Raw genomic sequence first — 27334 nt, 5'->3', positions numbered from 1 at the left:
GGGAGGATAAGATGGTGAGAGAGAGGAGGGCTGAGAAAAAAGGGGTCGCATCTGGCCCCCAGGCATGGGTTTGCCTATACCTGATTAATAGTGTGGCTCCTGCATCCATGTAGAAAACATACCCTGATTGCGAATGGATAATGAAAACAGATAATAGCTTACATTTTTAAATTAAAAAGGTCTGGCCAACAATACCATAAAGTCATGCCGGAAAACCTAGAATGCCTAGGAGGGGGCATATGTTGTCAGAAGTGGATAAATAAAATCATGGATATTGGCCTTGTTGATACTGTAGCAAAGTTTGCAATATTTTCATTTTTCAAATGAAAAAAACAGCCAAGGATGATCAGTGGTTATAGAGTTACTTTCTTGGCTAAATTTATATCTCAGCAGAAGGGAAGCAAGTATATAAATAATAATAAATAAAACTTTATTTCTATCCCACCACCATCTCCCCGTCGGGACTCGGGCGGCTTACAAAAGCACTCCAGGGCGTAATATATAACATAAAAGATACATAAGTCAGTATCACATAAGATTATAAGAATGACCACTATCACAAATATAATATTAAAAAAGCACAATTTTAAAACATAGAACTTCTGTTGATACTGGCTGCCATGAAGTCATAACTAAAGTGCCAGCGTGTCAACCTCATATGGGCCCATTCAGCCCAACTCGAGGGCAAAAGCCTGTTTAAACATCCATGTCTTCAGACTGGTTCTCAGAGATTGAAGGGTGGGGGCTAATCTCTTTTGGGAGGTTATTACAGAGCCGAGGGGCCACTACAGAGAAGGCTCTCTCTCATCCCCACCAACCGTGATTGAGACAATGGTGGGATAGAGAGAAGGGCCTCCCCTGCCGAGCTCAAAGCCCACATCAGTTCATAGAAAAAGATGCGGTCTCGAAGATAGGTTGGACCCGAAGCATATAGGGCTTTATAGGTAACTACCTGCACCTGAATTGAGCTTGGAAACTTGTCAGAAGCCAGTGGAGCTGCTCCAGTAGGGGTGTGGCATGTCCCCTATGGCTACCTCCAGTTAGTAATCTGTCAGGCAACCTTTGCACTAACTGCAGTTTCTGAACTGTCTTCAAGGGCAGCCCCACATAGAGTGCATTACAGTAGTCCATTCTGGATGCAACTAAGGCGTGGACCACTGTGGCCAAGTCAGGCTTTTCAAGATATGGTCACACCTGATGCACAAGTTTTAAGAGAAGAAAGAACTCTTGTCTGTTGGAGCTAGGTGTGAATGTTTCAATTGACGACCTTGATTAGCATTTGATGGCCTGACAGTTTTTAGGTGTTGCCACAGAAGCAGGCAAAACATCAGGAGAGAATGCTTCTAGAACATGGTCATACATCCCGAAAAACCTACCACAACCCAGATTCTGGCCATGAAAGCCTTCGACAATACTATGTAACTATGTACTATTTTATTTATTTACCACACTTGTAACCCACCCTTCTCACCCCGAAGGGGACACAAGGCGTCCTTACAATGATTGTGTGGTACCTACTTTGAAAGGAGTTGTTATATTCCAGAAACTTTGTTTTTATGGCTGCCACAAACAATGTTGAATTGGTTGGGACTCTATGAGATACTAATTGAAAAACTATAGCAAAATGTGCTGCAGGACTTTTCCCATGTTTTTATGATAGAATCAATTAGGAAATGACATTTATAACCCAGGAACAAAAATTGTGTTACATAGTATAATGGAACACAAGCACCCACAATTTTTTTATCGAATGTAAAGGTGGCGGGATTCCTGGAACAAAACCAAGCACCCACTGTCCTGCAAAACCAGTGGTTCTCAACCTGTGGGTCCTCAGGTGTTTTGGCCTACAACTCCCAGAAATCCCAGCTTTTAGGATTTCTGGGAGTTGGGAGGCCAAAACATCTGGGGACCCTTACGTTGAGAACTACTATGGTAAACTATTGCTTTAGATAACTTGCTGAGCTTCCAGCCAAAATCTTCTTGAGGTGAGCTATGCTGCTGCTAAGACATTCTTCTACAGCATTTCAGAGTTACAGATAAAAAGCATGCTGTAGAATGAATGAAGAAGAATTTTCCTCCTCGCTTTTTGCATAAATAACTGGGTGATTAGAAATGTACTTGCTGCTGACATTTACATAGAGGCATTTGACTGACTTCTGGGCAGCGCAGACTGCTTCCATCACCATTTCCTTGCTATTGTTCCTCCAAGCAGTTCAGTGTGGCTAGCTTATCTCACTGCAGCAATTTCAAGTTAATAACTGAATGCCCAATGAGAAAGGTTCTCTTCCTTTTTTTAAAAAAAAAATAGTCTGACACTTTGTTTTTAAATAGTTTTTTATGCCTGTGACCCTGAGCGCTTGTGAACTAATCAACACTGCTGATGGAGGAAGATAAAAACCCTACACAGTTGGAAAGAACACAAGATATTGATTCATTCCCAGGAAGGCATCAATTGACCACACACTTGGTACTGCCTTAATCACAAAGCAATCAGCATTTCAAGCAGATTGGATGGAAAAGCTGTGTACATTACACCTCTGAGGCTGCAGTCCAGCATCTCCTCAGAGTAGCATAAATATCTACATGCAAAGATATACTATACTATGTGCCAATGACTAGATTCTCCAGTGAACAGTGTGCAAGACATCTGCAACACACAATATGCAACTGCAATGCACAATTGCAACACACACACACACACAAAGGCACAGAGGAACATTCTCTGTTCTACTCTGCTTCTACTGCTATCAACAGCACACATACACTGCACAATGGTAATTTTTTGGCCCCAAGTGCATATTGTGACATGCAATTATCTCCACCTTGATGCAGCCCAATGATATCCCAAATTAAAACAAGTGCCCATCATTTGCGCCTTAAGCACAGTGTGCCCCCCTTATCCATGCACTCAATATCCAGTTTCATTTACTCATTATCCTAAAAAATATTCTCCCAGGCCTCTTTAGACTCTGCAGTAATATTTTATGGCATACACCCAGCCCAATTATAGTAAAAATATAATGTTCACTATTTTCCGCAGTTCTGGGCCTTAGAACATATCATCAGCAGTTACAGAGGTTTTACTGCGTTCTGCACCACTATCGCTCTAGTACACGTAAAATAGTTAACCATCAGAATCAATTACCATATATATTCAAGTATAAGCCGAGCCAAATATAAGCCAAGCCACCTAATTTTACCACCAAAAACTGGGAAAACATATTGACTCGAGTATAAGCCAATTGTGGGAAATGCAACAGCTACTGATAAATTTCAAAATAAAAATAGATACCAAAAATTACATTAATTGAGGCATCAGTAGGTCAAACGTTTTAAAATATTTACATAAAGCTGTAATTTAAGATAAGACTGTCCAATTCTGATAAAACCATTATTCTAACCTTCTTCAATGTAAATGTGTAAAATAATAGATGAAATAATAACAACAGAGTAAAATAATAAATGTAACAATAATAATAATAATAATAATAATAGAGTAGAATGTAAGAAAAACAGAGTAAAATAACTGTAATAATAATAAATAGAGTAAAATAATAAATGTAATAATAAGAATAGAGTAAAATAATAAATGTAATAATAATAATGGAATAAAATAATAACTGTAATAATATAAATGTAAGAAAATAATAAATGTAATAAAAATAAAAATAAATAGAATAAAATAAGTGTAATAAAAATAATAGTAATAACAGAGTAAAATAATAAATAACTTTGCCTCGAGTATAAGCCAAGGGAGGTTTTTTCAGCCTAAAAAAAGGTCTGAAAATCTCGGCTTATACATGAATATATACGATACTTGGGAATAACTCAAGAAGAGATTGCATACTCTGTAACATAGCATCTGAGTAAGGTAAACTGATATCCTCCAGACTATTCATTACTATGCATAGCCAATGACCAAAGCATCAAAAGGGCACAGTATTGCATTGTACAGAAGCTCTAGTGCTGACATCAAAATCAAGGGAAAGACCAGGAGGTCCGCTGGGTGGAGAAGTGAATCATTCAAACATGAACAAAGGATGAAAGAAAGGGGACAGAATGATGATGAACCAGGATACATTTCATAGAAGGGAAGAAAAGAGAAAACAGATGTGGCTTCAATGAGATCAAACATGACAAGCCTTGAAATAGGCATAAGTAGAATTGCAAATTTTCCAGTGAGCCAAGGATTTTATTGTATGTAGCCACAAACCTTTACAAGATATGGAACATAATAGAAAAAAAGAATTAGAAATATTACATACTTTAAACCACTTTTTACACTGGAATTGTTAGACAGGGCGAGCAGAAAGAAGAAGGAAGGTTGACTTGTTTTTTAGAAATTCAGAGTATTTAATATAATTTAAAAATCAATAAATATTTATTCACGTCACTTTTCCACATCACTAGGACCAAAAATAACAATTTAGGAGTAAGAGGAACTCAAGAATGGCAGAATAAGTTGTTTTCAAAAGCAAGGAAATTTGGCACATCATCAGGTCAAAGGCTCACCTCAGCAAATGCAGTTTTTTATTTTTTTTAAATAGTGTCAGCCTATAAGTCAAGGTCAGCACCAGAGAGGGAGTTTTCCAACTGCAGTGAGCAAAAGGATGTGCCCTGTGTGGCTTTAATCTAGTGGCTTTAATCTAATTCAACATCTATCATCATTTATCTTTCAGTAAGTCTTATGTAGACTGGGCAATCAAAGGGCAGTCCCGAAATGGGAAACCAAATTGAAATGAACCAAGATAATCAATATTCCTCATATGCTTCTGGAATAAATCGCTATTTCACATATTCTATATTCTATTGCCTGGTCCAAAAAATTATACTTAACATTCAACTATATATGCACAATTACAGAGCTCTGGTTAGAAACAAAAGGTCTACCATAGATCTCAACAGGGAATGAACAATTACTTTAATTTTCCCAAAAAGAAAATAGACTTAAAAGTCAGCAGTCAAAAGGTCTAGAACAGTGGTTCCCAACCTTTTTTTGACCAAGGACCACTCTGACCGAGGACCACTCTCCAACATTAGTACCAAAAGGGTTATGAATCAGTTTATTGGTCACCTTTAGATTCGGTTTGGTTGTTTTGGGTGCTGATTCAGAAAATTGCATTGGATAGACCACGTTAGCTCTAGTTTCTGATACAGAACATATGCCATCCAGTAGTTGCCATCTGCTCACCCACAGAAAACCATATTTAATAATCTAGAGCTAATGTGGTCTATCCAAAGCAATTTTCTGAATCAGCATCCCAAATAACCCCAGGAAAGGCCTAAAAATGAAGACACCAAGGTGCCCACGCTTCCAGGTGCCACATGGAACAGCTCCGCTCAGGGGGAGAGGGGAAGAGGAGGGGAATCAACAGTCAAGAGGCTTGTTGTCATGCCTTTCGTTGGTAGTCAGCCTCTCCCCTCACAACATCCCTGTTGCCTCGGCACTATAAGAGGGTTTCGTGAGACCAGTCGCTCTTGTTGCAACAGTGTAGTAACGGTGAGGCCACGGACCATATTTTCGTTCTTGTGGACTAACATACACACACATCAAATCCTTTCCCAAGAAGGAAAAACAAACTAGGAATAACTACCAACATGTTCCCAGTGATCAAATACTTTTAATTAGATAATTCGGGGGGGGGGGGGGGGGAGAGAGAGAGAGAGAGATGCACCAAAATATAATTTAAAAAAATTAAAAGTCCAGTAGTAACCTAAAAGTTGAAAAAAGTTTATCTCAGACAGAATGTGCAGGAGTTCCACAATGTTTGTGCCACAGCTCAATAGCCTTGCTCACAATCGCATCAGTATTGTCCTGAGGTATCTATGGGAGATTAAGAACAGTTGTTTTATTTCAAATACACAGTTGCTTTGATAAATCAGCCTATCCATTAAGCCCCTTAAAAATTCAAATAAGTAGCCATATTAGTTTGTTACAGCATTAACAAGAACACACAAAGTGCATTTTTTATTTAAATAAATTATTCTCTGCCTGTTCCTCAGGGAGCTCCAAGCAGTTAATGGTATACTTAAAAAATTAAAAACCCTATTTTTAAACAATTTGATGACAGTAACAATATTATAAAAACGTAAGCAAAGATTTTAAGGATAAAAGACAGCAATTAAAAGGGATTAATCCATATTTGCCCAAAAAGCAGGACTTGGAGGTTGCAATTTTTTTTGGACCATGATTCACAAAATTCCCCAATGACCATAACCAGGGCTAAAACACAAAGTTTTCTAGGTCTGCCCAAAACTCCTTCTAGAAAGGAAGTTTTAACCATCCTCCAGAAAGCTAATATGGAAGACACTCCTTCTGTAAACCAGGTGCTTCCTGCTTCTTGGCAGGGGGTTGGACTAGATGGCCCACGAGGTCTCTTCCAGCTCCGTGATTCTATGATTCTAGGTGGAGCAATTGATCAAGACAAATTAGTTTTTCCTAGGTTCTGAGTCTATGTCAGCTCAGAAATTAAACCAAAGTACTGGAGCAAGATATAGAAATTGCTTTGTAAATAACAGTTTGTCCAAACTGTGGTTCACAAGTCATGTTTCAATTCACAAACCACTGTGAAACTGTAGCTGCAGTTATCCCAGGCTATCCTTTTCTGGAGCATGGTACAACTGGGCAACAGCACAGTCATCATTCTCTTTAGCCACGCCGCTCTTCAAACATCTGGTTGACATAAACAAACCACAGTGCCTTTTTTAAAAAGGATTACTTGAGTATTTTAAAAAGTACTTACATTTTCCAAAAACATTTCAATCTTTTCTGCACTATTCAGGGCCATCAACTTCATTTTGAAGGTTAATAAAATCTCTATGGCAACGAAGACAAGTATTTTGCAAGAGCCACTAATAACTTTATCCCAAACCCTAGAAAAGTAAATCACAAAGTCAGACGAACACATGCTCTAAATTTTTATGCCTCTATAATTTCTATTCACCAAAGTGTTTCCCTGTTTTGGCCCAAAACTATAGCCCTAAATGGCAGTGAAGACTAATATAATCCAAGCAGATAATCTGGATTTTATCTAACAGTGTAGATGAGATTTAAGATAAACTCCATACACAGTTTAAGTAATTGCCATGTTACAAATTGCATATAACAGGAGTCTTATAGATAATATGCTTTCATGAGAATTCTCCCTATACAGACAGTCCCCAAGTTGTAAACATCCAACTTACAAATGACTCATAGTTAAGAACGGGGGTCAAACAACAAAGTGAGAGAAATATACCAATCAGAAGGGAAATTCACTCCTGAAAGAGTTATTATCATGAGGAAAAGGTGTCTCCGCTGAAGCTTTATCGCATTTTTTTTCAAAATCCAATTCTCACAGGACAGAAAGTGAGGTGAAATCTTCTAAATGGGCATAAAGAGCAAAACAAACACCACAGGGGTGTTGTTAACCCTTCCCTATGCTATCCAAAGCTACCAGATAGATAGATAGCTAAATACATAGATCGATAGATAGTTCTATAGATGTGTGTGTGTGGTTGGAGTTACACTTTAAAATATACCTTAAATTCAATTTAAGAACAAACCTACAGAACCTATCCTTGTCTGTAACTCAGGGACTGGCTGTAATAGTCTCTGTACTTTCAGGGTGAGATGGAAGACCTACAGCTTCGTAGCTTTGTCAGGCTGTTTAAGAAGAGAAGAAGTCACAGGCACTTGCCTCTGCAAACTAGATTCAGGTAGACAACCAGCAAAACATCTTCTAAACCAAAGATTGTAAGGCAGCTGGCCCATTGCTGAACACGATTTCAGGTGTATTAGGAGTCTGCTATCCTCAAGGTTCAGGTACTGTTCCAGAAGTTTTGGCTGGAAAATAAATGTGAGGGGAGTGTTCCAGTACACCAAAATGAGTCAGTAATGCTCATGCTCATCTATAGAAAGAAAACAACCTAAAGTGCACATTCCTCAATAAATTTAGTGTGACATATGTAGAAAACATGTCAAGTTAGATCAAGTTCTTTAAAGGTCAGATTCAAATGTGAGGATTGCAAAAATTTTCAATATTAATTGGCTGTGCTATCATGCATGCACACACGCATGTTTTAGTCACACATACTCATTGAACTCAAGGTTACTTAATTTTGGAAACAGAACAACAAAGGAAAAGGCATTTTTAAAAACACACTGAAACTTTTATCAAAAGGCTGTCATCCTATTAGTGAAATTTGATCACTCACATTATGCCTGCTATTCTGTGCCTGGTGGAAAGCAGGGGGGTTAGTATTTATTTATGTATTGTGTCATGAGAGAACAAACAGTTGTATTGTATTAAAAAAAAACACACACACAAAGTTTGCAAACTTGGAATTCTATTAAATGTCCTTTGACCAGTAGCTGGCCACTTGGAGTGCCTCTGGTGTTGCTATAAGAGGGACCTCCATTGTGCATGTGGCAGGGCTTGGGCTAATCCCCCTCCAGAAGCAACCAGAAGGAGGATTAGTGAAATGTCTGGCTATGACAAAAGTTGCCTGGCTGTACTTGGCCAGTAAACATGTGCTGGATTGTACCCACATTATTTATTCTGCACTATATTTTTAGACAACTGAGATGTTAAACTCTTTCCAGCATCAAAAGCTGTTCAACTTTGTTTTCTCTCTCCCTATATCCTGACTTTTGCAGGATTTCCATGGCAGACATAACCCACCCACCCACCCACCAAGGAATGGGAGAGGCAAAGCATCAGAAGCCCATTAAAAGCAAAAATAAGAAGACGACAATTTGTATTTTCTAAAACAGAGCCTATAAAAATTCAACACAAAATCTGAGAAGAAAATGCACAAAACAGTGCAATCTCTGTAACAGTAAATTTGGACTGTATCTTACATTATACACAATTAGCTAATAGGTCATTCTTTCTAACCTGGAATTCTATTCACTTCACCAAATTACAAATCCCAGGATCCCACAGGTTGTAACCATGGCACTTACACTGATATCAAACTGATAAAATGTTGTTAGAAAAACACACACTTAATTCCATTTCTGTATGGGAAAAGATATCTATATTTATGCTTTGTATCGATGTCTTCTTACCAGCTGGGGCAAAGAATCCTTGTACTTATTGCTTAACTGATTCACAAAACTACTAACAAGCCAATAGCAGTCAATGCTATCTTCTACCATTTCCTCCATGGCTTTAGCAATGGCCAGAAACGTCTTTTCTTCAGATTCCTGGAAAGCAAAGCAGACATGGCATGAACAGCTGGGAGGTAATATATATTTGTTTACGGTATTTCTATATTGCTTTCCATCCCAGAAGGGCCCCCAAGATTGTGAACAAATAAAAGTAACTAAAACAGTACAAGGAAGAAACATTTTATACTTATTGGGAATAAAATTAATATATTTATTTATTTAAAACATTTATATTCCGCCCTTTTCACCCCTGAGTCACCCCACAGGGTGACTGAGTCACCCCACAGGGGACTCAGGGCAAAGCACAACATATATATGGCAAAAATTCAATGTCAGGACATAAAACCATAAATATATAAAAACATTAAAATCACCTACATCCATATCAAAAGTTACTTAAAAACCATCTCAGGACACCATCTTGTCTCACTGTACTGCCCCAAAGGCTTGGTCCCACAGCCAGGTCTTCACCATCCTTCTGAAGGACAGAATCTAATATTGCCAGGAAGGAAGTTCCATAACTGGGGGGCAATCACCGAGAAGGCCCTGTCTCTTGTCCCCACCAAACGTGCCTGTGATGGTGGCGGGACCAAGAGCAGGGCCTCCACAGAAGATCTTAATTTCCACAGTGGTTTGTAAAGGGTTAAAGGGTAAAGGGTAAAAGGGTAACTGTTAGGAGAACTGACCATTGGGGTATAGATCATGAACTGTTAGGATCACAACGTAATCAGGATAGGAGAGTTTATTTGGGAATTAATGATCGCTGGGCATGTAGATATTTTGTTTCTGTTTGATGCTTTCAGCAGACAATGATGCGAGCAGACTTCTTTTAAAGATAATAAGTTTTATTTACTAATAACTCCATGTATTTAAAGATACAGGCACATTTCTTGTCAAGGGTTAAAAACTTCAGTAACATTTCAGAGAGTTTGGATCGTGAACTTATAATCTTTAATGGTTTCTTCGTAAACTATGTTGCTTTATACAACTCTCTTTAATAAGAGTTTACTTTCAAATAAAACACAAGCCTCAACACTTTCTAACTTCTGTACTTTGACAGACTTCTATACTCAAGCTCATTCAAGGCTCAACACTCTTCTCTAAAAGTCATTCCTCAACTGACATTCCCTAACTGTCATCCTGTTCAAAACTGAACATTATACACTGTCACTGAGTCAATCACGTGGCCTGCAGCCCCTCCCACTGCTTTAGATATAGAGATAAGGAAACTAAAGATCAAATAAGACATATAGTTCAGCTTATAATAAAACACATTATAAAACAGACAAACATCATATAGAGGAGGCTTAAAAAGGTTGCTTCCCCCAACAATACTGTTGTTAAAGGTCTATAAATAGTCCTAAAATACCATTTTGAAAGTTAAAATAGAGTACTTTCAAACATGAGCAGCCAGGTGGAATAAAACATTGTTGTGGCTACCTGATAAAAGCTCAAAAGAGATTGACCTTGTTTTCTTGGATAGAGTTCCACGATTAGGATATTGCTATAGAGAAAATGCTGCTATGTGTACACCAAACTAACTTCACAAGGTGTCAGGACATGCTGCAAGGCCTCCTCTAAGAGTCTCTAATTTCAGCCAGGCCCATAGGAGAGGAGGCAGCCTTTCAGGTGTCCTAGCCCCGAACTCTTTATCAAAACCCTGAATTGAGCTCAGAAGTAAATTAGAAACTGGCAAAGTTGTTGTATGTGTTAGATGGTGTCCAAAATGTGCACCCAACACTAGTCTGGTGGATTTTGCAGTAGCTGCCATTTCTGAATATTTTCAACAGCAATACCATACTGATCTCATTATTTGTCATTTGACATCCATCACTTTGATATTTTGCAATCAAGCTCTCGGCAACAACACACTATTATGCCTTTGCTACCTCTAAAGCACCAGCCTGTGCATGAGGCAGAAAACAAGAGTCAAAGTATGTAGCAGAGTGGAAAAGGCACACAAGGCAGACAAAATGTGAGAGCAGGCAGAGTTTTAAGACCTCCCTACAGATTAATGGACTTTACTGAAAGCACTGCAAGTGGGGTAAGGAAGTAAAATAATGACATATTAAATCAAGGATGCTGTCAAAAGAGGGAATCTCGCTGACAGTCCTTTCTGAAGGGCATTGCTGAGGGCATTACAAGGGCAAACTGCAGACACAATTTCTGCCCCAAAATCCAATTTTGGTATATCATATGTATTTTGCACAAATGCATTGTCCCAAAGTTCCAAAGTGCTAAGAATCTTTTGGGTTGTTCACCATTCCCTTGAAGATATCTCATTTCTCAGAATCTCTCCCTTCTCCCTAATCAAGGGAGAGATAACCCTATGTAACAAAATTTGATTTTTTTAATGTTCCTAGCTTCAAAGTGTTATTCCTATTTAATTGCGCAGTATTCACTTTGAAAGTAGTTCTTATATTCCAGAAAATTCATTTTTGTGACTGCCACAAACTTCGTTGAATTGATCGAGACTCAATGAGATATTAATTGAAAAACTATAGCAAAATGTGCTGCAGGATGTCCCACAAAAACAACGTTTTGCAGTTTAAGAAACTTTTCCCAATTTTTTAATGATAGAACCAATTAGGAAATGACATTTATAACCCAGGAACAAAAATTGTGTTACACAGTGTAGTCTGTGCAAGGCAAGATGGAGAATTCTGCCATATTTTCAGCTACGCTCAAGGGAAAACCACCTTGCACATAAATTCTGAACGTACCTGGTGCTATGCTGCTTTCCTACATTTTCACATCTCGACTGCATATCTCAGGACAGAATTAATTTCACAGCATAAAGTGGACTGCATTTCAGACTGCCTCTTCACCATTATCTATTTCATTTACAATTTAGCAACATCTTAGATGGAAAAGTTAAACATGACTGACCAAAGGGAATGATGGATTTCGAGGCAGCTTTCCAGACTCCAGCTGATAAATCCGGAGGAAAACTTCTACCTGTGGCGTAGAATCATTGATGAAACGAATTACTCTGAGAGCATGGTACACATCTCTATACTGCTCCTGTCGGTATTTCATCACAAAGGCATGTGATTCATGGTGAGGAGGAAGAATCCCTTTAAAAGTGAAAGAAAAGGGAAAAAAGAATGAATATTTACCTGCTGTGTACACTGTAGAATTAATGCAGTTTGACACCCCTTAAACTGCCATGGCTCAATGCTATGGAATCATGGAGTTGTAACTTTACAAGATCCTCAGCCTTCTTTGACCAACAGCACAGGTACCTCAACAAACTACAAATTTCAGGATTCCATAGCAGTGAGTCATGGCAGCTAAATTGGTGTCAAGCTGCATTAATTCTACAGTGTTACAGGATTTTGCTATCCATTCAATTTTCAGGATCCATTAATAATTAGGACTCCGATTATTAATGGAGCCTGAAAACTGAATGTGCAGTCACTGCATCTACAGAAGATAAATTCCCAGACTTACTATGGATAGCAAAATCCTGGGTAATAGCAAACCCGACTGAATAAAGGGCACCTGGCAGAAGCACACCAATGAATTGTGCTAGAGCAGTGGTTCTCAACCTGGGGTCCCCAGATGTTTTTGGCCTACAACTCCCAGAAATCCCAGTCAGTTTACCAGCTGTTAGACTGTCTGGAAGTTGAAGGCCAAAAACATCCTAGGGACCCCAGGTTGAGAACCACTGTGCTAGAGGATCTAGAAAGGACATATCTCTGGGTATCTCTGGGTCCTCCAGTGTGACTCAATGGTAAATTTTAGCAGTAGTGTTATCATAGAATCATGCTGGAGGACCTAGAAAATGCTAGAGAACATATTATGTCAGACACAAATAAATGAAACCATGAGTTCTGGTCTCATGGATACAGGAGTCACATGCAGCAGGAGCAGGACCTTGAGGGATCTGTCCAGCTATCTGTTCTCAATGCACCTATTACTCTGAAAGTGTGGCAGATGTCATTCCAAGCATTACAATCTGCAGTGTCTCAGAAACCCTTCTATTTGGCTTCTGCTTGTTTAATAAGGTAGATATGGGTATGTATCTATTTACTTATACTTACATCTGACAGTGCAGGATCCTGTCCTATATTTGTTAACAGAAAGGAAATCCACGATCACATCTCCTTCTATGAACCAGCGCGAACTCTAAGATCTTCCGGGGAGGCCCTCCTTTCACTCCCACAACTGTCATAAGTACGGTTGGTGGGGTCAAGAGAGAGGGCCTTCTTGGTGGTGGCCCCATGCCTCTGGAACGTCCTTCCAAAAGAAATAAGACAGGCCCCATCCCTCCCCTCCTTTCATAAGAGCTTGAAGACCTGGTGGTTTCAACAAGCCTTTGAGAATGACCAGTTCTAGCTCAGCACCAAACATTATTTAATATGGCCTTATACTTCCTATCTATTATCCCGGTCATCCCTTTAGGCCCTGGAAATGAGCAGCCACAGACCCGTACCGGCTATTGTTAGCCTGTTATAGCACTGTACTTCATTCCCGGTCCCCTCATATTTTGAGTTTGCACTAGCCTTTTAATTGCTCTGAACATGCAGGATTATTTTTTATATGTGTGTGTTATTGTGATAATTTTATGTTTATGTTGTTTTGTTAATTTTATGTCATGCTGTTTATTCTGTAGGTTTGGTGATGTTACTCGGAAACCGTCCTGAGACCCCCTTGGGGAGATAAAGCGGTATATAAATAAAGTTTTATTATATTATTATATAAGATAACAAAGATTGTTCTAAGATCTTATTAAAGTTCCACAATACTACCATATCCCCTTCACAAATCAGCTTACCTAGAAGTACCTTCCATACCAAGGTCCGATACATGGATGGGAGAGGGAATCGTTGACTAAAAGTACAAAGCTTCTCAATGTCTGCAAAGAAAGATTAAAATATAAGCAATTGTTTGAACAACTTTATGAAGCATTTCTATTCCCAACAGAGAAATAATTGGGTATCTCTTGAGAGAACCTTGCGGCTCTAAACCTTTCATGTTAAGCTACTTTGAGTCCCATTCAGAAGAGATAAAGAGGGGTGTGAATAAATATCATCATCATCATCATCATCATCATTATTAGTGCACCCAACACTAGTACAGACAGAGGAAGATTCTCTGGAACTCCCTATCCTCAAAGCCTATGCCCCTGTGGAGGAAATGAAACAGAAACAATAGAACACATTTTATTGCAGTGCCGCTATTACACAGTGCAATGTAGCCAACTTTTATATCCAATCCTATCCCGTATGACCAGTTCCCCCACAGAGGATTGTTAGATATCTTTTAGAGGACAAGTGCAACAGGGTGACTCTCATAGTGTCAAAATTGTTCATAGAGACAACAAGGTTGAGGAAGCAACTAATCTCCAATAGTATTTCTTGAAACCGAGTACAATGAACTTCTCCTGAGATCAGAGAATTTAAAATGACTGTTCGTTACTGATGGGTCTATGGACCGTACTAAATGTTGTTGTTATTATTGCTTAATAATAATAATAATAATAATGTGAGAATTTCAACTTTTCACCTATACTAGATGGCTATGTTCTTTTCCACTTTGACCGTTATGTAAAATATACATTCAAAGTCACAGACAAAAGTCTAAACTGGACTAAATAAAATTGAATCTTCAGTCTTGATACTCATTCTGAAATACTGAAAAATAGTATAAGATCAAATCATAATTTTAGGAAACAGAAAGTAATACCTACCTATTAGAAAAATGGAACATTATTTAAATTTATTTGTTCTGTCTACAATAAAATAGTGCACTAGAATCATAACAGATTCAAAAACAAACAAACACAAACATATACAAAGTCTTTAGGCATTGCACGCAGTGTGCCAATCACCACTAGGACCAACTTGACTGGCTTATGCCAGAATCGTTGTTGTTGTTGTTGTTATATAAAATAATAATTTTATATAATTATAATAATAATTATAATAATAATAATAATTATTATTATTATTATTATTATTATTATTATTATTATTATTTCTGGCTTGAAAGTGTTACCATATTAAATTTGCCCTTGGTGGTCTGGTTGAATATTCAATCATTCATACTACTCTATTACGCATATTATTATTTAGACAAGGAATAAAATGTAACAGGCTAGATGTATTTACACATTGTGCATCTTTCCCCTGGAAAAATCAGGCAGGATCTACACTGTCCTATATCCCAGGATCTGAACTGGATTATATGAGTCTACACTGCTAGATAATCTGGGATCAGATCCTGGGACATTGAGCAGTGTGGAAGGGGCCTCAGTTTCTCAGTTTCTTGTCATGTCCAGTGGCACATTAAATGAAACTGTTGAAGTCAAAGGAAAGCACTTTACTTCCTCCTTGAGTACATTACAGCCCAAACCAAGGACACTGTCTTAAAAAAACCACAAATACCACAACTGTCACATACTGATTAAACATGGATAACCCTCTAAATATTGTTGGAATGTAACAATATCACCCCTAACAAATATAGCCAAGAGGGAAGAATGATGGGAATTGCAACCCATGAACATACAGAATACTATTGTTTAGTTAAAGTTTTAAGAGGCAACTTCAGCATAATTGTTTCCTGCAATTGTTTCCACTTCTCCAGAAGAGAGCAAGTTCATTTACCTTAAGTAAATAATTTTGTAATAATTGTGCATTGTAATTGCTTATTGGTAATTTATGGATAATGTGTTAAGTCAATTGTTATATGTTGTATGGAACCACTGCTATTTCTACTGTTTTTACTGTTTGTGAACCGTTGTGAGTCACCTTCGGGCTTGAGATACAGCAGTATATCAGCAAAGTAAATAAATAAATAAATAAGTATATTTGCTACATATGGCAAAGTGGGGAGGCACAAAATGTTTTGTACCGATTTAATTTAATTTGTACCCTGCTTTTTTCTACAATATGAATCCACAGTTGTTTACAATAGTGCTTCATAAGGTATAGGGGTTGTAACTAATGGCACTTTTTTGTGCCATTACCAACACCTGGTCCTCAATGCAGACTGATAAGCCAATGGCTCATGAACCAACCCTGGTCCATGGGCAACCACCCTCATGAACCAACCCTGGTCCATGGGACCAATCGCTTATAATTAAATTATTATTATTTGATGCACAACAAGATTATTACACAGCAAAGAAGATTACTATGCCAGCTTTTGTATTTGATCACACATCAGACACTTCCCAAGTGTCTAGGACTGTAGGATGTATTGGCGAACATTGTGTGCAGATTCAAGTAGGGTAGCCTTTTTCAGCTGACAGATGGTAATTTTGTCAGTGGCGATTGTTTTAAGTGCAGGCCAAGGTCTTTAGACACTGCACCCAGTGTGCCAATCACCACTAGGACCTTGTGCCAGAGTCGTTGTTGTCATTATTATTATTATTATTATTATTATTAAAATAGTTTCATAATAATGCAAGTTACAAGTACTAAAATACAATTAAAATATTTATAATAACTTAAGCTTAAATAATTTCAAAATAGCTTAGTAGCAAAAATTTACAAGTTCACCACAGCTACTGAAACCCTCATCCCCAGCTCACCAAACGACCACTTCTAAGATTCCACAGCAATGAGCCATAAGAGTTATAGTGTTGTCAAACTGCATTAATTCTATCGTGCAGATGCACCCTGAATGTACTACAATTGCAAACTTAAGAGTACATGACTGTTAATAAAAGCAGATGGTGACTTTATCTCACATTCTACCAGACATACCCAACCGATCATCTTTCAGAAGGATTTCCAAGGACTTCTTTTCTTCAACACCACGAAATCCTACTTTCTCATAATATACTGATCGGAAATTTCTCTGCGGGTCCTCAGCCATGTTTCATTCTGAAAGGAAAGGAGAATTTTAAAAACCAACATGGCATGTTATTAAACAAATACTATTATGACGAGTTGCGGCCTGGGTCAAAGAATATAATGTCCACAGAACATTGAAGTGCAGAATGCTCCTTTCCAGCATTCCAGGCAAGTATGCCTTTTTCCAAGACACCTTCCCCCTAAATTTTAACACTCTCAAGAGGAGTTAGCACACTCAGTTATCACTGGGCTCTACAGTGCCCCTCATGAGTCCTTTTCCTAAAATTTCTTCCTATTTCTGCAAAGCTTTGAGACACCATCACACCATTTTTATGACATTTCCATGTTGTGCTTCAATGGTGCCACTTCAGCTTCATAGGAAGTGATATTCAGTAAACTAATTGACTACACTACGTAACAAAATTTGAAAAAAAAATCTGTTTCTGGCTTGAAAGTGTTATTTCCTATTTAACTGTGTTGGACTTACTTGGAAAGTAGTTGTAATACTCCAGAAACTTCATTTTTGTGGCTGCCACAAACTATGTTGAATTAGTTGAGACTCAATGACATATTCATTGAAAAACTATAGCAAAATGTGCTACAGAGTGTCCCACAAAAAAAAAGCTTTTTTCAGTTTAATCAACTTCTTCCATGTTTTTAATAATATAACCAATTATGAAATAACATTGGTAACCCAGGGACAATTTTTTAAATTACATATTGATACATATTGCTATTATAGGACCTGGCTTTAGCACAGCAAGTTATTTATTATTTATTTACGATATTTCTATCCCGCCTTTCTCAAGCCCAAAGGCGACTCAAGTTAAGCACCAGCTGCAGCAAATCTTGCCGACCGAAGGGTTGATAGTTCAAAGTCTGGGTCAGGGTGTGCTCCTGGCCTTTAGCCCAGCTTCCGCCTACCTAGCAGTTTCGAAAACAGCAATGTGAGTAGATAAATAGGTACCACTTAAGCGTGGAGGTATTTAAGGCACCCATAAGAAAATGCCAGAAAAATGCTGGTGATTTGATCAAAGACGGAAGTTTACAAACAAAGCCCCATACCGCCTGATACTTCCTATAAAGGTAAAGGTAAAGGTAGTCCCCTGACATTAAGTCCAGTCATGTCTGACTCTGGGGTGTGGTGCTCATCTCCATTTCTAAGCCGAAGAGCCTGCGTTGTCCGTAGACACCTCCAAGGTCATGTGGCCGGCATGACTGCATGGAGCGCCGTTACCTTCCCACCGGAGCGGTACCTACTGATCTACTCACATTTGCATGTTTTCGAACTGCTAGGTTAGCAGAAGCTAGGGCTGACAGCGGAAGCTCACGCCGCTCCCCGGAATCGAATCTGCGACCTTTCGATCAACAAGCTCAGCAGCTCAGTGCTTTAACCCACTGCGCCACCGGGGGCTCCCGATACTTCCTATATAATAATAATAATAATAATAATAATAATAATAATAATAATACACTTTATATTACGCCCTTCTCCCCTAAGGGACTTGGAGCGGATTACAGCATTTACATACATAGGCAAACATTCGATGCCTTTTCAATCATACACAGTGAGACACAAACACAAACAAAGGGAGAGGCTTCTCTTTCATTTCTGGCTTCTGGAGATGGTGCTCATCTCTGGCTCTGGGGAAATGCTTTTTTCCCCTCCATTTTCAAGCCTAGGAGCCTGTGTTGTCACCTCCTGGTTGTGTGGCCAGCAAGATTGCTTGGAGAGTCTCTTTGACTTTTACCGCCAAAGCGGTACCTATTTATCTACTCACATTTGAATGTTTTTAAACTGCTAGGTTGGCAGGAGCTAGAGCTGACTGACAGGAACTCACCACATCTTGCAGATTTGAACTGCCAACCTTCAGGTCAGTAGTTCAGACAAACTTCAGATCAGCAGGTCAGCAGCACAAAGGTTTAACCCATTGTGCCACTGTGGCTCCTTGTGGCGCAGTGGGTTAAACCCTTGTGCTGGTAGGATTGAAGACCGACAGGTCGGGAGTTCGAATCCAGGGAGAGCACGAATGACCTCCCTCTGTCAGCTCCAACTCCACATGAGAGAAGCCTCCCACAAGGATGGTAAAACATGAAAACATCCGGGCGTCCCCTGGGCAACGTCCTTGCAGACAACTAATTCTCTCACCACAGAAGCGACTTGCAGTTTCTCAAGTTGCTCCTGACACAGAAAAAAAACGTGGCTCCATCTTCTATATGTGGCTAATTTGGTTTGGGGCTACGTGAACAACAAACAGCCCAAATATCAGGGGCATCTATGTTGATTGTGAGGGGAACAAAACCAAAACTTATATTGCATTAATACCTTTATTAGCATGAACATGTATGAACCACCTGGAAAACCCCAAGATAAGTTCACCAGAGGGTCACGATAATCTGGAAACAACATCTGCAAAGAACAACTACCACCTCAATTTGTACCAAGTGAAGTCAACTGAGCACAAAGGAGGGAAAGTGGGGGCCCTTCCACACAGCCATATAACCCAGAATATCAAGGCAGAAAATCCCACATTATCTGCTTTGAACTGGGTTATCTGGGCCCACAGTGCCATATATTCCAGTTCAAAGCAGAAAATGTGGGATTTTATTCCGCTGTATGGAAGGGGCCTCGGTCAACTTGGCCAATGACTCCCGAATTAAGGGGCATCTCCACTACAGAATGGACCCACGTGAACTGCCCTGGCTGGATACTATGGGATCCTGAGATTCGGTGAATCGTAGAATCACAGAGTTGGAAGAGACCTCATGTGCCATCCAGTCCAACCCCCTGCCAAGAAGCAGGAAAATGACATTCAAAGCACCCCCGACAGATGGCCATCCAGCCTCTGTTTAAAAGTCTCCATAGAAGGAGCCTCCACCACAATCTGGGGCAGAGAGTTCCACTGCTGAACGGCTCTCACAGTCAGGAGGTTCTTCCTCGTGTTCAAATGGAATCTCCCTTCTTGTAGTTTGAAGCCATTGTTCTGCGTCCTAGTCTCCAGGGGAGCAGAAAGCAAGCTTGCTCCCTCCTCCCTATGACTTCCCCTCACATAAAAATAATAATAATCTTTATTTATACCCCGTCACCATCTTACATGAGGCCAAGCCCTACAACACAATATAATAAAAGAAGTCAAAAACATAGCTATCTATACATGGCTATCATGTCTCCTCTCAGTCTTCTCTTCTTCAGGCTAAACATATCCAGCTCTTCAAGCCGCTCCTCATAGGGATTGTTCTCTAGACCCTTGATCGTTTTAGGAGGGTTGGTGAGGTCACAACCTTCCTTGGCAGAGAAGGCCAGAGACCTTGGCAAACTACAACTCCCAGCACCCCACAGCATTGAGCCAGGGCAGTCCATGAGGGATCAAACTGCATCTCTCCTATAGTGGAGATGCCCCCTGAGAGAGAAATGGGAGAGAGGGCAAGAGGAGGCGCTGCTATGCAGAGGAGGGGCAGCCAGGGGGTCTCCTCCCCCCCTCCCTTCCTCCCCGGATTCTAGGACCCCCTCCCCCCCTCCCCTCCCCGCCCGGTTACCCTGGAGGCGGAGGCCGCAGCCCCGCCAAGGCCAAGCGACTGAGAAGGCTCCTCCCGTCAGCAAGAGGCGCGCAGGCGCAGACCCGCCCAGCTCAGGAGGAGGGAGGAGGAGGAGGAAGAGGGAGAAAGCGGAGGAAGGAGAGGGAAGGAGGAAAAGAAAGGAAGGAGGAAGGAAAGTAGGGAGAAAGGAAAGGAAGAGAAAGAGAAAAAGAAAGGAGCAGGAGGAAGAGGAAGGAAAGTAGGGAAAAAGAAGAGGAAAGAAGGAAGGAGCAAGAGGAAGAGGAAGGAAAGTAGGGAAAAAGGAGAGGAAAGGGCAGAAAGGAATGAGCAGGAGGAAGAAGGAAAGTAGGGAGAAAGAAGAGGAAGAGGGAGGAAGAAGAGGGAGAAAGCATGATGAAGAAAAGAGGAAGAAGAAAGGAGCAGGAGGAAGAGGAAGGAAAGTAGGGAGAAAGGAGATAGAGAGGAAGGAAGAAAGGCGCGTGATGAAAAATAGAGGAAGAAAGGAGCAGGAGAAAGAAAAAGGAAGGGAAAAGAGGAGGGAGAAAAGAAAGGACAAAGGAAGAATCAAGGAGCAGGAGGAAGAATGAAAGAAGAGGAAAGGAGCGGGAGTAAAAGAAGGAACAAAGGAGGGGTAGGAAGAAGAAAGGAAGAAGAAATAATAAAGAAGCGGGAGAATAATAAAAGAATGGAGTTGGAAGAGACATGGGGCCATCTAGTCCAACCTCCTGCCATGTGGGAAACGCACAGTCAAAACACTCCCGGCAGATGGCCATCCAGCCTCTGTTGAAAAGCCTCCAAGGAAGGAGCTTCCACCACACTCAGAGGCAGAGAGTTCCACTGTTGAATAGCTCATACAATCAGGAAGTTCTTCCTAATGTTCAGGTAGAATTTCTTTCCTGTAATTTCAACCCATTGCTCCCAGTCCTAGTTTCCAGGGCTGCAGAAAACAAGCCTGTTCCCTCTTCCGTATGACATCATTTCACATATTTATACAGTGCATGGCAATCATGTCTCCTCTCAACTTTCCCTTTTGCAGGCTAAACATACCCAGCTCTTTAAGCCGCTCCTCATAGGGATTCATGGTCTCCAGACCTTTGATCATTTTAATCGCCCTACTCTGCACACATTCCAGCTTGTTAATATATGATTTATTGTTTATTTCACATAGACTCAGATATTCTATTTACATTCTCACAACATGCCTACATACAGCAGCTGGCACACTTAACGTGTTGCAACACATTTTGGAAAGCTCTGGAATCCTAGGGTGCATCTACACTGTGGAATTAATGCAGTTTAACACCCCTTTAACTGCCATGGCTCAATGCAAAGAAGTCCTGGGAGCTGCAGTTTGGTGAGAGACCAGCATTTTTTTTAATCAGAGAAAGGTTATGGACTTGAGAAAACCACAGCTCCCATGACTCCATAGCACTGAGTTGTAAGAGTTAAAGTGGGGTCAAACTGCATTCAGTCTACAGCATAGATGCACCCTATGATAGGCTCAACTCGATTATTTCCTTGTTAAAAGGCCAGCTGCCTATTGGGCAACAGGAAACCCTACAAAATTAATGAGGTTGGCTTAAATCAACTAGCAACTAGAAGGCAACTATGAGCCACGGTGGCACAAGGGTTAAACCCTTGTGCCGGCTGAACCACTGACCTAAAAGTGGTTTGAATCCACGAGACAGGGTGAGCTCCCGTCCGTCAGCTTCAGCTTTCCATTCGGGGACGTGAGAGAAGGCTCCTACAGGATGGTAAAACATCTGGACATACCCAGGGCAACATCCTTGCAGACGGCCAATTCTTTCACACCCAAAGTGACTTGCAGTTTCTCAAGTTGCTTCTAACACGATGATAAAAACTAGAAGGCACAGAGACATTCAAATACATATATTTGTCTTTCCTTTGGTTGTATTACAAGTACTCCTCTTCCGAGACAGTAGATGGCAGATTTTGATCAGCTTTTCTTCCTTAAGCTCACCTGTTTAGGAACAGTCTTGACAACAGATGGCAGTAGTCTCTGTAGCAATGTTTTAAGCTCCAACCTTGAAAATAAATTCTTTTTATGTTTTATGGATGTGTGATTCATAGGCTGGGATGCCAAGGGTTGCTTCAACATGCCTAAGAGCTTGTGCATATCAGACAGGAATGCTTCAATCTGAGATGGAGCAGGATGACGTAGCAGAACTCAGTGTTTACTCCCAAACTTGTATTTAAAAACATCCTTGTTTTCATAAAGTAAATCTGAAAAATCCTCATAGGGTGCATCAACAGTGTAGAATGAATGCAGTTTGACACCTGCCATGGCTCAATATGATGTAATAATAGGAGTTATAGTATTACTAAGATCTTTAGCCTTCTCTGCCAGAGAGTGCTGATGCCTCACCAAACTGCATTCATGATACAGTGTAGATATGGCCTACGATTGAATGTGTATATCAGAGAAGAAAAACAAAATGAAGTGTTGTAGAGTCCTCACCCAACAGTGAACCTGAAAAGGTAAAACAATGCAAGAGAGTAGCATTATATGTGCCAGGGTTCTGTGAGGAGCAGTTTATGGCAAACGCCCATTTGTAAATCATTATTGTTATTGTTATTATTATTATTATTATTATTATTATTATTATTATTTTACTGACACAAAACACAGTATGTCACAGCAAACAAGATATATATGCTGGATTTCATATCACAAAATTACAAGTTGAACACTTCCCACTGTGTGATGTATTTTCTAATGATGCACGCAGATCCAAGTAAGGTGGCCTTTTGCAGTTGACAGATCGTGATTTTAGTGTATCGTGTTGCTGCTCTCACACCATGCTTGCTTGTGGCTCTTTTTAATATTCTTCAGCAGTCTATATGTGATGTGAGAAACCACAGTGGCGCAATGGGTTAAACCCCTGAGCTTGCTGAACTGCTGTTCTGAAAGTCGGGATGAGCTCCTGCCTGTCAGCTCCAGCTTCCCACATGGGGACATGAGAGAAGCTTCCCACATGATGTTAACATATCTGGGTACCCCCTGGACAACGTCTCTGCAGATGGCCAATTCTCTCACACCAGAAGCAACTTGCAGTTTCTCAACTCGCTTCTGACACAATCTTTTTAAAAAGTCTATATAATTTTGTGACAGTTGTATACTCTTATTTCCTGCCCAAAATTATACCTGTGAAAAACTCAGATCGTTAAGGTTGGGGCATAATTGTATTTTGTTACCACAAACTGTCTACACAGACCCTTTGGTTATAATTTTATAACCACATACTTCACTGCATGTTTAGTTTGTGGCAGTGTGTATTGAATTGTATGCTAAATGTGTCATTGGATATATGACAAATAGTGTAAGGAAAGTTCAGCTGCGTCACATGCAATCGTTTCTGAATCGCCAGCGTTCTCCTGCTAATCAGCACATAATTAGGCAACTGGGTTTAATTCCATTTTAATTCCATTCATCCTGTCTGGAAACTTTTTCCAAGACGACAACACACCCCTTCCTATGTAGAAAGAGGATATTGGCACATTCCCCACAGTCTGATAAAGTTATTGTTCTCTAGGAGAAATTCATCTTGCATGTACAATTAATTTCTTAACTCTTGCATAACTAAATGATTACCGTATCTTGCATACAAATAGAAAAAGAAGTGTTTTGAGTGCTGTGTGCATATATCAGGAGGAAACTAATATTACATTTACCCTATCTTTAAGGCACAAGCCTTTATTTTATGATGAAGGGTTTGTGGCCTTCCAGATGTTGAATTGCATTTCACAGAAGCCTCAATCAGTGAGGAAGGCTGGTAGTTTTGTTCAAGGCAGAGATGGAAGGAGAAGGGATATCTTTAAAAAAATAAATAGTGGTACCTTATTACAAATAATATTATGGCCCCTTCCACACAGCTGAATAAAACCCCATAATATCTGCTTTGAACTGGAATATATGTCAGTGTAGATGCAGATAACTCAGTTCAAAGCAAATATTGTGGGATTTTCTGCCTTGATATTTTTGGATATAGGGCTGTGTGGAAGGGCCCTATGTTACACAATATTTGTTCCTGGGTTGTAAGTGTCATTTCCTAATTGGTTCTGTCATAAAAACAAGGGAAAAGTTTATTAAACTGCAAAAAATTGTTTTTGCAGGACATTCTGTAGCACATTTTGCTATAGTTTTTCAATGAGTATTTTCAGAGTCTCAACCAATTCAGCCACAAAAACAATGTTTCTGGAGTTTAAAAGCTACTTTAAAATTAAATATCACACAATTAAACATGAAATAACACTTTCAAACCAGGGCAGATTTTTTCCCCCAAATTTTGTTACAGAGTGTAAGTAGTGAGTTTTGGCATGCATGGAGCTATTGCAGTTAGAGTACTGAATCCTGGGAGTCCATAAGCATAAATAGGAGCCACGATGGCGCAGTGTGCTGGCAGGACTGCTGACCGAAAGGTCGGCGGTTTGAATCTGGGGAGTGGGGCGAGCTCCCATCTGTCAGCTCTAGCTTCTCATGCAGAGGCATGAAAGACACCTCCCACAGGATGGTAAAACATCTGGGCATCCCCTGGGCCACATCCTTGCAGACAGCCAATTCTCTCACACCAGAAGCGGCTTGCAGTTTCTCAAGTCGCTCCTGACATTAAAAAAGCATAGGTTTGCCTTCAAACATGGAACAATTGAATGGGAGGATAGTATGTAATTTGAGTTGGACAATGATGGTGTAAGCACCAGCTGAGCTCCCCAAGTCTCTAAAGTGGCAGCTCCCATCATCTGTCTCCAGTTTACCCAGTAAGGATAGACAACTGTCCTCGTCTTTGACTTGACCACACTTCATCTGAGTTCATTCCACTGACTGCAGTTTTGGCAGACATAACATTCAACCCTGGCCAGCTCCTCCATATCAAGCACTCCTTTGATAAAGTAGTAAGCAATAGACGGGCCAAGACTTCACTTTTCATTTTCCAAAGCAGTCTTTCGGTGGTTTCTTGTGCACGAAATGACCTTTTCTCAGTCCTGTTTCACCCAAATTGCTCAAAAGAGCAGGTAGTCCAAGATTACAGTTAGTTCAGGCTCCTTGTTTTGACCCTTTAAGTTATTTGCAATTTATGGTGACCCTAAGACAAAACTAGCACAGGGTTTTCTCGGCAAGATTTGTTCAGAGATAGTTTACCTTTGCCTTTTTCTCAGTCTGTAACTTGCCCAAGGCCACCCAGATTAAAATCCAGATTATCTCATTTGAACTGGATTACATGGCAGTGTAGACTCATATAATCCACTTCAAAGCAGATAATGTGAATTATTGTCTTTAATAATCTGGATTATATGGCAGTGGGGCCCCTTCCACACAGATGAATAAAATCCCATAATATCTGCTTTGAACTAGGATATATAGCGTGGACTCAGATATTCCAGTTCAAAACAGATATTGTGGGTTATTTTGCCTTGATATTCTGGGTTATATGGCTGTGTAGGAGGGCCTTGGATTCCCAGGGGCTCTTACACACAGTCCTGTATTCCAGAATATCAAGGCAGAAAATCCCACAATATCTGCTTTGAATTGGGTTATCTGAGCCCACACTCAGATAATGTGGGATTTTCTGTCTTGATATTCTGAGATATAGGGCTGTGTGAAAGGGCCCCATGTCTGATTGTGGATTCGAACCCTACTCTCCATAATACAGCACACAAATCACTATGTAAATCATTTGCCAAATCTTAATCTGCAGCAGATTGTGTACCACAGAAACAGATATATGTTTGCAGAAATATTCAATTAATCAATCACTTTATAGTCTTCCTTTTTCATAAGGCAGCTTGTCATGGTTTGGTTTCAACTCCCCAGATTTGTTTCCTATAATTATCTGCACATTTGATAATAGGAACAATATCTTGACCCTTGATCTTTCTATTTCTCCCTGCTGGTTTTACTAAAATGGGACAAATGAAATCATAAGGAAATACTGCAATTTAAAACTGCAATCCTTGCTCTCTGAACTATTCAGAGAATGCAAGAACTTCCTAGATACTCGTATCATGGGATTTCATTCTACATTTTTTTTTTAAAAAGTAAGGCACTTAATCCTGCACTGAGTATATGGGGAGGCTCAAGTTATAATCTAAACCAGGGATCCTCAAACTTTTTAAACAGAGGGTCAGGTCACAGTCCCTCAAACTGTTGGAGGGCCGGATTATAATTTGAACAAAACATGAATGAATTCCTATGCACACTGCACATATCTTATTTGTAGTGCAAAAACACTTTAGAATAATTAAAATTATGAACAATTTTATCAAATATAAACTTATTAGTATTTCAATGGGAAGTGCGGGCCTACTTTTGACTGATGAGATAGGGTTGTTGTTGTTGTTGTTGTTGTGCTTTCAAGTTGTTTCAGACTTAGATTAACTCTGAGCGAGGGCCGGGCATATGACCTTGGAGGACCTTATCCGGCCCATGGGCCTTAGTTTGAGGACCCCTGCTATAGACTATAAACAAGGCATGGGCAAACTTGGGGACTCCAGGTGTTTTAGACTTCAACTCCCACAATTCAGAATTGTGGGAGTTGAAGGTAAAAACACCTGGAAGACCGAAGTTTGCCCATGCCTGCTATAAATTATTGAAGTGCTGAGGAAAAAGTGTAATGAATTAAGCTACTACCTTGATATGGCCATCTTTATATTTCACCCATTTTTCCACTTAAAGCAACTGAACAATATTTTGTTTAGAAATTGTCTTCCAACTTTGATAAGCAGTAATTTTTTAGATTTCTTTCGGGTTCTTTGAGTCAAGCAATCAAAACAAATGGCAGAAAAAAACTGTACAAAATAAACACAAACAAGAAATGGC

General features: G+C 39.8%; 1 protein-coding gene across 1 annotated transcript; it reads right to left on the bottom strand.

The window, feature by feature from the left end:
- Window positions 1–5601: 5601 nt before the first annotated feature.
- Window positions 5602–20605, bottom strand: TBC1D7 (TBC1 domain family member 7). Its single transcript, XM_067467509.1, has 8 exons — window positions 20500–20605; window positions 16873–16992; window positions 13935–14015; window positions 12044–12231; window positions 9053–9190; window positions 7680–7825; window positions 6744–6873; window positions 5602–5824 (listed from the first exon to the last, which is right to left on the bottom strand). The coding sequence occupies exons 2-8, from the start codon at window positions 16982–16984 to the stop codon at window positions 5738–5740; spliced, it is 882 nt and encodes a 293-aa protein (XP_067323610.1). The 5' UTR covers window positions 16985–16992; window positions 20500–20605; the 3' UTR covers window positions 5602–5737.
- Between the last annotated feature and the right edge of the window lie 6729 nt (window positions 20606–27334).

This window comes from Anolis sagrei, chromosome 4 (genome assembly GCF_037176765.1).
Source record: "Anolis sagrei isolate rAnoSag1 chromosome 4, rAnoSag1.mat, whole genome shotgun sequence".
In the NCBI taxonomy this organism is placed as follows: domain Eukaryota; kingdom Metazoa; phylum Chordata; class Lepidosauria; order Squamata; family Dactyloidae; genus Anolis; species Anolis sagrei.
This window is presented reverse-complemented; position numbering and strand designations above follow the sequence as displayed.

Bases quoted from the DNA above. Each gene is read 5' to 3' on its own strand.
- TBC1D7 (XM_067467509.1), bottom strand. From the start codon at position 16,984: ATGGCTGAGGACCCGCAGAGAAATTTCCGATCAGTATATTATGAGAAA. The intron at 14,016-16,872 runs GTATGTCTGGTA...CTTTCTTTGCAG, and splicing joins TCTGAAAGATGATCGGTTGG to ACATTGAGAAGCTTTGTACT. The intron at 6,874-7,679 runs GCAAGTGCCTGT...TTACTTTTCTAG, and splicing joins CCTGAATCTAGTTTGCAGAG to GGTTTGGGATAAAGTTATTA.